Source organism: Grus americana, chromosome 2 (genome assembly GCF_028858705.1).
Source record: "Grus americana isolate bGruAme1 chromosome 2, bGruAme1.mat, whole genome shotgun sequence".
Classification (NCBI taxonomy): Eukaryota; Metazoa; Chordata; class Aves; order Gruiformes; family Gruidae; genus Grus; species Grus americana.
This window is the reverse complement of record NC_072853.1, coordinates 135,066,047-135,078,782: the sequence shown is the minus strand read 5'-3', so window position 1 is coordinate 135,078,782 and position 12,736 is coordinate 135,066,047. Positions and strand designations below refer to the sequence as shown.

General features: G+C 41.9%; 1 protein-coding gene across 1 annotated transcript in view; it reads left to right on the top strand.

Annotated features, from left to right (window-relative positions):
- ITGB8 (integrin subunit beta 8) overlaps nucleotides 1-12,462 on the top strand; it is a 65,555-nt gene extending 53,093 nt beyond the window's left edge. Inside the window, exon 15 of the mRNA XM_054817799.1 lies at nucleotides 12,010-12,462. Within this exon, the coding sequence (XP_054673774.1) occupies nucleotides 12,010-12,054 (45 nt within the window). The 3' untranslated portion in view covers nucleotides 12,055-12,462. The remainder of the gene's footprint in view (nucleotides 1-12,009) is intronic.
- Nucleotides 12,463-12,736: the final 274 nt, after the last annotated feature.

Below are 12,736 nucleotides of genomic sequence, written 5' to 3'. Positions count from 1 at the left end.
TCCGATGGTAAAAAGTCAGGGCAATTTCTTGGTGAACTGGCCAGTCCTCAGGTACCTGCAGGGATTCTCCTGCTGTAACCTTTAAACCTGATACCCTCACAGCTTCTGAGCCCAGTGACACCTTTCCCTTCAAGTACCGTCATTCTGATGACAATTTTTATTGTTTGTAAGTATTTCTTCATGTATACCTTTATTGGTGTGTCTGCATATTCCATCCAAATTAATTTTTCTTCAGCATTAGGAAGTCCATCTCGGATGGCTAAATAGCCTGTCAGACCAAACTATATCAATACATATATTATATATACAGATATAGTCTCATATACCTTTTTTGTACATATTTAAAATGGGATTCCTCCCCTAATTTCTCATGCGTAGCAGGATCTTCCTTTAAATATTCCTATACATATCCTAGTTTCTGTTAATGGCGAGGCTGCTATCAAGTTTAAACCGTGACTTGAAAAATTCCCCAATGTTCATCTCCTTCAGTCTTTGTGCTTTTACCTTTTTTGGCTGCTGCCTTGCATATTAAACCTAAATCACAGAAGACAGACACAGCACCTTACATGTGGATTCTTGGTTCATGAATAGGTTCTAATCATGATGTTAAAAATAATAAATGAATATTTCTTTAGCCAATTTACTCTTTGTGCTGTTGAAAGTGAGGTGTTGCTCTTTAAAACAGAAAGGATCATTAGGTCAAAAGAAAGAAAAGATAATGTATGAGATCATTTTGCAAACCAAAAAATGTGGCATTCTCAGAAACAAGATTTATTGTCATATAACAGACAGAGAGTGCTTCATGCTGCCTAAAATGAAAACCAAGTAGATTAATTTCCAGACAAAAAAAACCCCAACATCAAAAATAACTTTGGTTTCAACAATTTTGTCCAAGGTTCAATTCTGTGAAATTTCTGGGCCCTTGCTGTTCAGCTGAAGATCATGTTAGGAGTGAACATGCTGAGCATCTTTGAGTGTCAAGTCCATAAGGTCCCCTTTGAGATCAGATGTATAACAGAGTAGGAATGTTAATGTAATGTGTTATACTCCTTCGGGAAAAAACTTGATATCTTACAGGAACTGTTTGGCAAGCCAAAACATAAGAAGCTTTACTTATTGTCTTAGCTGATGTTCCCTCTTGGATCACAAAGAATTCATGCAAGCAACTATTGTATTCTTTTATACATTCTTAAATACATTTTCTGTTTATCCCCTTTTCACTCATCAGAGCAAACCGTTTGGATTTGAACTACCTGAAAATAATGCAATGCATAATTCATTGTAAATTGCTGTACTACCCAGGAAAACAAATGGCTGTCGATATCACTTGAAATGTCTTGAAGGAAAGTGTATTGCTGAATTTAACTGATATCATTTAAGCTATTGGATACCTTTGGTGACCTAGTTCATGTGGAATTCAAGTTTTTTATCTTGTCAAATTTTACTCCCTACTTGGTCAGGGCCCAGTCACTACTGCTTCCCTAGGCCAGCGCAGGTGCTTGCCAACTAAGTCAAGTCTGCAATGTCCTTTGAACCAGCGAGATAAGGGAATTGTTATTCTTGAGCAAGCTTTGGCAAAAAAAGACAGTATTGTAATTTCACTATGATTACAACACCTGGGTTATTGCAGTTTTATTGGATATAAAATTTATAGTAAATTTATACACAGGTACTACTGAAGTCACCAGTATAACATACACAAAATCTTGCTAATTCTAAGGATTATTGTATGAGGGACTTGCTTGAAGAATCTTTTTTTTTAAATTAGAGTATTTTTGAGATGTCCCTTGGAATGATATTTTTCAGATACTTCACTTTCCCAGGGTGCCTCCCTACAAGACTAAAATAGGATTTTGTTTACAGTATTCACAAGGAAGGTGAGTGACACTGTGTCTTCCTTATCTCAGGGATACAGAAGTGACGGGTGCTCTCACAGCACCAGAACCATGTTCTGGCAAGGATACTTACTTTTTCTACCAGACCCCCATGAGAACAGCCAGATTTTTACAGACCTTGAGTCCATTTAGCTCAGTATAGCTGTCTCCAATAGTGGAGACGAGCTGCCCTGGGAAGCATAAGCACACTCCAAGTGTATATTACTTCCCTAAGTTTCCCTCAGCCTCCAATCATTTTTCAGCTTAGGGAATTTCCTACATCTGATTAGTTTGTTTAATCAGTAAACCTCACTTTCAGGAATGTGACATTGAACTTACTTTAAAAAAAAAAATCCACCAAGGTTGGAATTGTTGCGTGAGGAACTCTTCCTCTTGTTTTGAACCCAACACTTTTCTTGGTGGCCCATAGGACCTGCAGTCAGAGTGGGCACTGAGGCCCACCCACACTCTCTTCTGTAGAACTTGTCACATCTCCCCAAGACTGCAGAGTCCAAGCATACATGGCCATTCTTTATACTGAAGCCTTTCCTTATCTTTGATCATCTTTGCTGCCCTTTTCTGATGCTATCCTATCACTGGCATCCTCCTTTCCTTCCTTAAGAATGAGGGAATAGAGCTATTTCCAAGATTCAAAATGTAGATGAACCACCTATTAACATAGGGACATACTGACATGAGTCTTTTGCTATTTCTTTTATAACACTTCCTAACGTTTGTATGACTTCATTTGAAACAGAATTTTCATGTTTTCCTCCTTAACAGAGGTCTTACACTGAATTACTGTCCTACCGTCTTTAGCTCTGAAGCCACTGAATAAAGGAAAGCTGATCACTCACAGCTATCTTGAATGCAAATGCTAGCAGGTTTGTTCCCCTTTGGTTCAGCTTAGTCCGCAAGCATCCCCATTCCTAGTGAAGCAGAAGTCTCCTCCAGATACCACCCTCCTAGCATTACAGCTCTGCTCCAGCTTTATTTCAGAGCAAAAATGTTTTTGCCTCCAGAATTTCCTATCTTCACTCTTCTGTATGTGGTTGATGCTCACCTGAATACTACAGGTTGCAACCCACTGCCTCTGAGGTTTACCAGCTCTGCACCAGGTAGCCAAATTGTATGTTTGTCTGTATGTCTGAACCCCCTTACATCTCTTTGCTGTATGAGACCAACCTTCTCCTCTTCCTTTCCTGCTGGGCAGCCTGATTCCAGAAGGGCACTCGCATTAAGAGGGGCACATATCCAGCTAAGAGAGACCTGTTACTGTAGTCATGTTTCTTTTCACTTGCCAGTATCACATTCCTGGATATCTCCTCTGTCAGCCTCGGTCTCAGCAGAATTAAATTGCTTTTTTCAAAACTAAACTGTTCAGCGACCGCAATGTGCCCTCAGGGAATGTCTCCATTAGCCCACTTTCCTCTGGGTCAGCTACCCTACCCTGATACCCGTACACCCATACGCTGGCTCCCCCACAGGGGAAACACTCATGTAAGTCTCCCTCTCCCGCTGCGGGAAAAGTACTTCTAGTGTTCTTCCTTCCTTTCGCCTTTCTGAACAGGCACAAAAGCAATTCCTAAAGCAGTCTCTTTTCCCAGCTGCTCCTTTTTCCATTAACATCCCATAAACAATCCCACAAATACCAGACAGCCACCAACCTCTTCTGCTCCTATCTCTCTACAAGAGCAAAAAAAATCTTATCCAGACACTTACTGCTAGACTTCTGTCACCCCATGCTAGAGCTGGCATTAACAGAGTAAGGCATCCTCACCTTGCCTCTAGCTTTATACCTGTGGCTGGCTGGCTGGCTTCCTCCCACTCACCCCTCTCCAAACTCTTCCCAGACTGGGTTGCTGTCCTTGAACGCCCTTTGTTGGCTACTTGATTGGCTAATTAGCACCTTGGCTCTATACAGAGGGTTCTTGAAAAGGGAAAATTTCTTAAATGCAATATTGAATTAGTCCTACCCCTGCAGAGTTGTAAGGGGGATGTGGAAACAAATTTTATTTAAGGAGATTATAAATTTACAACTGAAAGGATTGCAATACTTTTAATTTTCCTGTAACAAAACTAAGTTCTTTAGCTCCTAGCTCAGCCTATTACTTCTTTTTAGCTTTTCTACCTACTAGCCAGCCCACAACTTCCCACAATGGGGAAGGTGCCTATAACGTCACAATAATTACCCAGCAAATCTGCTACCTCCTGGCTAATTTTCTCTGTCCTTTCACAGCTCCTTCAGTATCTAAGCCTGTGTGTTGATTCTGCATCCTTTGGGATCTATTGCTTCCTACCTTCAGAACTTCTGCAAAAGTATTTTTGAGGTGTGGGGGGAACAAAAAAAACAACCTTAGTTGGGTAACTTAGATTCAAACTCAGTAGCTCTTAGAGCAAGGGCCTAGAAATCTGAGGAGGTTGCAAGGTTTGGGGGCTAGAGTTAAGGGATTATGCCTGAGTCACATAGAAGATGAAGTTTTTATATATGGGCCCTAAACTGTCCTGCTGTAAATTATATCATCTGATAACCCGATAATTTGGCAAGTGAGACTCCCTGAATTATAAACTGAATTTTTAATTAGACACAACTATGGCAATTGGAAGGATTTTTTCTAAGACAAAAATTAAAGTGAGACAGAAATAAGGGTGTATCTGAAAATAGTTAAAACAAGGATTATCATGTCCTTTACTATAGTGACTATCACCTAAAAAATGGTCTTTTGGGGGTGAGAAATCATTATTTCACTCCTAGGCTCTGTTCAAAGTCTAAAGTTCCGAACTTAAAAATTTTGGCAGAGATTCCTCCAACTTTTGGCACAGCACAGGCCCAAATGCACTCCTACGTTTGTTGAATCCCAAGAAGTGGAAAATTAAAAACCAAGAAAAGACTACTGGGATAACTCTGAAAATCAGAGTCAGCATGGTGGAAATCTATTACGATATTTTCCACAGTATGAATCTCTAAGGCTTTTCCACATGGGGTGAGTATTTGGATTAAGGTAGACATCTTGACAGGCTGGAGGAATGGGCCAACAGGAGCCTCATGAAATTCAGCAAGCACAAATGCCAAGTCCTGCACCTGGGGCAGACTAACCCCTTGCACCGATCCAGGCCAGGGTCTGCCTGGTTGGGGAGCTGCTCTGCCGGAAAGGATCTGGGAGTCCCGGTGGACACAAGCTGAATGTGAGACAGCAGGGAGCCTTGGCACCAAAGCAAGTCAGGATCATCCCGGGCTCTATTAACAGGAACATAGTGAATGAAATGATGGAAGCGATTGTCCCCCTTTACTGAGCACTCATTAGACCACATCTAGATACTACATCCGTTTTGGGGGCCTCAGTACAAGAAGGACACTGAGAACCTTGAGCAAGCTCAGTGGGGGGGCCACTGAAATGTTTGGGGTTGCAGCACTTGCCCAGTGAGAAGAGGCCAAGAGAGCTAGGCTTGTTCAACCTGGAGAAGAGATGCCTTCAGGGGACTAAAAAGCAACCTGCCAGGGTCTGTGGGGAAGTTGTCAAGAAGATGGAGCCAGCCTCTTTGCCAAGGTCCATAGTGAATGAGATAATGGACATAAGTTGAAACAGGAGATTGAGACTGGATATAAGGAAAAATGTTCATTTTGAGGGTAATTAAGCATTTGAAGAGGTAGCTCAGAGAAGCTGTGTGGTATCCGGTGTTTTCAAGACCCAGCTGGACAAAGTCCTGAGCAAACCAGTCTGATGCAGTGTTGACTGTCCTTTGAGCAGGAAGTTGAACTAGAGACCTCACAAGGTCACTTCCAACCTGAATAGGTCTGTGCATCTGTGATAAATGTGGAGCCTGGTTAACTCCCAAGAAGGCGTTGTTGTTCCTTTCCATATTACCTGCATTTACTTAGAGGCTTGCTGTATGCAAGTGGTAAGCAGTACTGCTAGCAACATTTTACTAAGAACCTGCTGGAAAGGAAAAGCTGTGATTTCCAAACTCCTTTACAAAGCAGACGGATCTTCTTCGTTGAAGAAATAGCTATATAAGGAAACCCAATACGGTGAAATTTATAGCATATGTTGATTTTTGAATGTATATTTCTCAGCTGGCCATGGAAGAGTTTTGCCATCTAAAGCAAGGGACCATGTTTTGCTCTGAGGCGTATACAAATCCCCTTAGCTTCAATGGGAATAGCATATACATAGCTGAGGGCATGGTTTGGCCCATGGTCAACAGTGTCCTAAAAGCTTTTTTCCTACATTTCTTTTTCTTGCAGTATTCATCTTTTTCCTTTCCAAAGGTTCTGATGTCATTCCTGTTGCTGTAGTTATAGAGTTCAATTTAGTGGGAACATCTTTGAAGTCTAATTAGATTTCTTGAGAAAGACCATGGGTAATCTGAAATACAAGTTCACAAGATCGCTTCAGGCCAAAAGTGTCATGCAGAAATATTAGACCAAATATTACGCAATTGTTCTGTAATTCATGCTCTCTTCCCGCTCATGAGTTGGGTTTGAAAAGCTTGTGGAATATATAGGACATATCAGAGAAGTGCCAAATGTTCCTCATATAGTCCATTCTCACATTTCCTATGGAAAATGTCCCTTTTCACAATCCCTTCCCATTTTAAGCTGAAGTTTGTCCATTACACCAGGGTAATATCATCCATGTCCACAAAGTTGCAAAGAATGACTTGGTTTGCTATAATTTAGAAATACTATGAAGGGTATTGTTAATTTACAGGGAATTTAAACGGGATTTATTGCACATGTATGAGAGACTTCACAACAGAATGACATCCGCCATAGGTCAGCAAAGCGTAGAATACCAGCATGGAAAATTTTCTATACAGTGTCAACACTGGCCAAAGTGGAGACTGCCACAAGGCCTAAGAAAATAACAAGAGAGGACAAAATGAGGTCAGCATTGGTCTTATGACTTTCCCAAGGAAAGACACATGTAGCCAGGATCTGTTCCATCTGCAGCGTCTAAGGCCTGGTACAGACTGCATCAATAAAGCTAACAAGATAAAATATTATAAAATAAACACAGCTGGCATCTATGCCCTTTTTCTAGACATGCACAAGTGATTATGCAGAATTTTTCACATACCACTATAAAAACTTGAAAACTGAACCTTACAGCCATTCTGAACCAGTCCTGGCCTTGTCCATCTGCCACAGTGTTTGTGGTGGGTGTGAAATTAGGTCTGATTTGCCTTTGGAGGCAGGGGCAGAGGGCAGGGAGAGGAGGGGATGAGATACATGTGCACATGCCCATGCTTTACTCGGGTGGCCCGTCACAAGGTGGACTGGGAAGTGCCAGGGAGTGGGGAGAGATGCTGTGTCCCATCTTCTAGCCCCTCATCCCTTCCCTCATGCCCAACAAACAAATGCCTCTGCTTTGCAGTGCAGAAGGGAACGCGGCATGGACTGTTTTTATGCTACAGCAACATCTTGTTTACAATTGCAACATTATCAGTCCAGAAGATCCTGAAGTGTATTTACAAACTCTAAGTTAAAATTTACGCTTAGTGACTTACTGTTAGGCCATATTCTGTCTTCAGCAGAATAACAACAGCAAAGCTTGTGTCAGGCTTGTCCTGAGATGTAACTGTCTCCATGGGCTGAGCTCAGCCATGTTCATCATGAGACACCACAGCCACCTAACACAGCCTAACACTCTGCTGCGCTTGAGGAGAGGGTGCTATAAAGAAAAGCTCTCCTGCCTGGATTGCTGCAAGAATTTAACTAGCGAGATTGTAATGCCACAAGATGAAATATTGGTGACACACCAGCTTTAACAGCCCGGCAGCTGAGCAGAGGGCAGGGCATCTCGGTGCTGGTGGCAAGAGCTTGCTTCATGTGTCCTCAGCACTGTCCTCACTGCTCTGCCATGGATGGGGACCCCAGGGCCACCTCCTCCCAAACCCTCACTTTCCTTGGAGGTTTCCAACTGAGGCACCAAGCAGGCATGACCCTATTATGATGTTAGGAGATCGTAGCCCAGGGTTATACGGCTACAAGTTATTTTAAACTAAAAGAGGGTAGATTTAGATTAGATGTTAGAAAGAAATTCTTCCCTGTGAGGGTGATGAGGCACTGGAACAGGCTGCCCAGAGAAGCTGTGGATGCCCCATCCCTGGAAGTGTTCAAGGCCAGGTTGGATGGGGCTTTGGGCAACCTGGTCTAGTGGAGGGTGTCCCTGCCCATGGCAGGGGGTTGGAACTAGATGGGCTTTGAGGGCCCTTCCAACCCAAACCATTCTATGATTCTATGTTTACTAACATGCACTGAACAGACTAGGAAAAAACAGTTTAATTTTCCACATAAAGACCTTGAACCAATACAATAGAAACCGTAAAATGGGTATGCATGTTGCTCAAGGTCATACAGAAATTTTTTTTTTTCTTTTTTGTTTGGTTGATTTGTTGGTTTTCCCCCTCTGGGCACTTATAATATTGCCTAAACTATTGGGATGCAGCAGTAACATTTTTCTTATTAAATTGAAATCCTAAGGGGAAAACTCTTCTCATACATTTTTGAGGTGAAAACAACTGCAGGGATGGCTGTAACTGAGGGGAAGACTTGAGCCCTTAACTGCTGACTGATAGTTCATAAAAAAACAGAGTTTGGCAAGGAAAAGTATGATTATGAGAAAGCTTAATCCACTGTCAAATATTTATTGCATTTCGGAATCAAATTGCAGGCTCTAAGCTATTTTAAATATTAAACAGAGGAATATAACAAAAACATTCTATAAACAAGGCAAAATGTAATGTTACCCTCAATAACTTTAGGAAGGCCCTCTGATACTACAGCAATGAAGTTAGATTGGTTTTGTAAGGGGAAAAAAAAGGAAAACACACTAGATATATGTATATTTTTATTAGAAGCTTTCTTTTCCTGTCAAGAGATGGACTGCTTGACAGTCTACAGTGAAACTGCAGCAATGTTGATATTTCAAAGCAAAAGGAAAAAGGAAGTTTTCTCAGTCTGGTGTTAATTTCCCATTTTATGTAATAAAAAGGTCAAGAATGAGGCTAAAGAAAAGTATTATTGAGTTTAACTTAAGTTTTGCATCTGTGCCTTCTCTGATGTTTTGAGATTGTTTTTTAACTTGTTTAACAAACAAGGAGAAAAGTAGAAGTCCCAGATTAAGACACAAACTGAGTGTTTTCCAAAAAATACACATTATTAGCTTGATTTCTAAAGGGTGTATTTCTATAGCTCAAATAAAACCTTCTTTAAAAGACATTCTAAACCAATGCATATTCATTTAATCTTTCTTAAAATTCAAGTTATAATAGAGTATATACCTGTAGGAACTGGAAGGAACAAAAAATAGAGTAGCAATGAACTTTGCAATGTTTAAAGTTAAAATAAATTAAAATAAAGCAGACCTGCTTTCAGTTACTTTATGGGCTATAGGTTTATAGAAACACATGTCATCAACTTACTGTCTTATAATTTCCCACATTTTCAAGCATGAGTGCAACAAAAAAAGTGACAAAACTCAGTCTCTTTGCAAGTACTCCTGGCTGTTGGGTCAATGTATACTTCCTCGGGCATGTTCTGCAGGGTGAGGCTTAGAGAGGTGACCAGTGACCCACATTTTTATCAGCAGGTCAAGATGATGGCAAACCACATGTTCACATCCATGACATTTGCTTTCTTTAATGAACATGAGGAAGTTTAAGGTTCCAGAAGATACTTGGAGATGGGGTGGTATTTCTTAAAAAAGAAAAAAAAAAAAACAAAACCCAAAAACCTCAAACCAAAACAAAAAAACCCCACTTTTAACTTTTTTTCTTTCTTACAACTTAATCCTGCAATAGGTTATGTACTAAACCAGCAACAACAGACACAAACCAGTCCTGAGACCAGCGTTCTTGGTATTGGCAAGGTGCAAGTTCTGAGGTTTGCATTGTTCACTTTGCATCAGGATGGTAAAAGGGAAGGGCAAACTCTGACAGGACTTAAATCGATAGCAGATATGTCAATAACACTGTGCTCTCACCAGATTTACAAGAAACTCAGTGTTGCAACTCAGGAAGGCAGCCACCTGATGGCTGAAGGCTCTTACTGGTTTCCTTTGCACTATTTTGTTACCGGTGTCAGAAGAGCCCTTTGTGCCTCCAGCCAGGACGTACGCGTTGTTCACGTGTGAACTGTGTAGCACACACCTGTCATTTTGGCATCGCAGGAAAGGCGACAGCCCTGTGCCATGAATAAGGCTGTCCACCCTCCTGGGGAGCTGCTTGGCTTCTTTTAGGTGGACGTGTACCATTTGGGCAACCAGAAGAACATGGCTTCAGAGCAAGACACCAGCTTGCCAAGTACAGATGCATTCATAAACTTCCTACGGAGGTTGTATTTATGTCCTACAAAGCTACCACACATTTCAGTTTTCACATGACAGATTAGCACACCAGGAAAAATATTAACTCCCTCCCAAATATATTGCCCAACTCTTCCATTTTATAACATATTCTTAGTCCATAGTCACAGTCCTTTTCTTAGGCAGCTGGAAGAGACCTGCAGTGCATTTCTTCTAGTGTACTCATGGCCATGAATATTCCGTTCAACTCTTACTTTTTCAGCAGGTAATAACTCTGACAGTTAAAGAAAAACAAACTATTAAAACATAAAAAAGCCAGATTCACCCAAGCATCGTTCTAATGTTACTCTAAATGCCATTTATAAAACTGGAGTTATGCCATAATGAATCAGGCCTCAAAGCTATGCACTGTAAACAGATGGTTGTAACCGAATATAAGCTTTAATTCACATGAAGGGATCTGTTGCTGTTTGTGGGCTGCGGCATCAGTAAAGCTCTGAGAATAAATTAGAGGCCTACAGTATATTTATTCTATGGGCTACATTATCTTGACAATGGCTTTAAATTCTTTATGAGAAATAAGCACTAAATGTACAGAATGGAAGGCTTTTACCCTCCAAGCTTTAATTTAAGAGAAACCAGAAAACTGCTGATTTTCCCTGTGTATTCAGTAAGTCCAAATAACTCTGCGTGCACCTTTAACTCTGTTGAAAGTGAGGTTATCAGTTACACTGCTGGAGCAGCCAAGACCCCGGTTACTCACGTGTTGTGCTGTGGGCAACACAAGCCACAAACGAAAAACCAATCCCTACGCGGGGTCGTCCATCAAAGTCAGGACGATGATCCGTTTGGGATGCTGTGGATGGGAGCAGCATTTGATGGGTGCCCCAGAGTGACAGGGTGGGAAGCCGCTCTCCATCATTTGGGTAGGGCCATGCAGATGGGTACAGATGTGCGCAGGGCGGGGGGAGAGGGGAGTGGAACAGGAAGGTAGATGGTTGGGTAGGACCTACCTAGGCAAAACCCCCCAGCTGGACCGCTCTGACCTACCATGCTTTCCTCATCACTTTCTGTAGCAGGTGAAAGGAGGGGGATTTCCCGGGGGATGATGAGAGCGGCATAGCAGTGCTGGGGTCCGGGGCCAGCTCGGGCCAGCTCAGGAGGAGCCCCGCAGAGGAATCCCAGCCCCAGCTCGGGATTTGGGCACTGCTACCAGCACCCCATTGTCATGGCCCCTCTGCTCAGCAGCAGCAGCATCCATACAAGTCAGCTGCTGCCCTCTCTATTAGAGTATCATACTCCTCTTCAACCTCTTTTTCTGCATTTTAAATGCTCTGAGGAGAAAGAATTAGGATCCCTAACTCATATGCCTTCTATAGAAGAGCCAACTTCTGTGCTAGAGACTGGTGGTGTGCCAGGACTTCTTACAGAAAAGCGAGCTCTTCCTTTATGCTCATGCCTCGAGTCTGCGTAGGAGTCTTTGGTAATATTAAGTACATGCTATTTTTCAGTTTCATGCAGTGGTTTTAGGTCTCAGGGGTACTACTTCTTTTCCCTGTCAAGGGGATCCCTCCTCCACACATGAACTGGTCAGCTATTCATACAAATACTGTTTATCCTTCTGTTTTTGAATTATGCCTATTAAAGAATTTGCTTTGCTGCGAGAGTGGTGTCCCTGGGATTTGGAACTGGCCACTTGCCACCATTTCCACATGCAAACCCTTGGAGCTCCTCTCAGCCTTTCCATCGCGGCTTTGTGCTTCTACAGCCTTCATGGCTATCGTTATTTATTTATTTCCTCTTTTTTTTTTTTTTTCTTTTTGCAGTGTGCATCTGAAAGGAGGCATCTGATTGTGCCTTTCAGACTTTAAAGTAAATTAAAAAAGCATGAATCATGGATCCGATGAAGTCTGGTTGCCTGCAGACTAGTGCTCTCTGTCCACCAGCAGCCTCCCCATCTTTCCCAGCACCCTCTCTCCAGTCCATGTTTGGTTAGTTGGCAGACCAGAGGTTGAAGCAATGCACGTGCTGACCAGCAGGCTGGTGTGCCGACGGGCCAGCAACAGCCAGGTTTTAGAAAGGGTAAGGGGACACTGCTGTTTCCATGTCTTGTGTCCCCAGGTACCATTTTATTCCACCCAAAACTGCGAGACATTTCTACACTGAAGAGCTGCAAGCTGCTGTCATCTTTCGGAAGTTATTAAAGGCAAGTGGCCAACTGAAAAATGATGTGATCGTGCAAATCTCTCTTTCTTCTCCTTTTTTTAAATTTTTTTAATTTTTTTTTTTTTAGAAAACCACAATAAAATTTAAATCAGCAGTTCTTAAGCTTTTTTCTGTGGTTGATTTGGGCAAACAATAGTGCCCACCCACTTCGCCGTTGTCACTAGGTTTATATGTCCCCATGAAAACAGAGTCAAAATCACAGCTGAAAATGGAATTGAGGAGGAGAGGTCCCATATGAGCAATATGCTGCCAGTAAAACCTATCAAAAGGACATTGCTGCTGTTGCTGTGTATTATTGTTGTACTACCAAGGTTGAACATCAGCCTT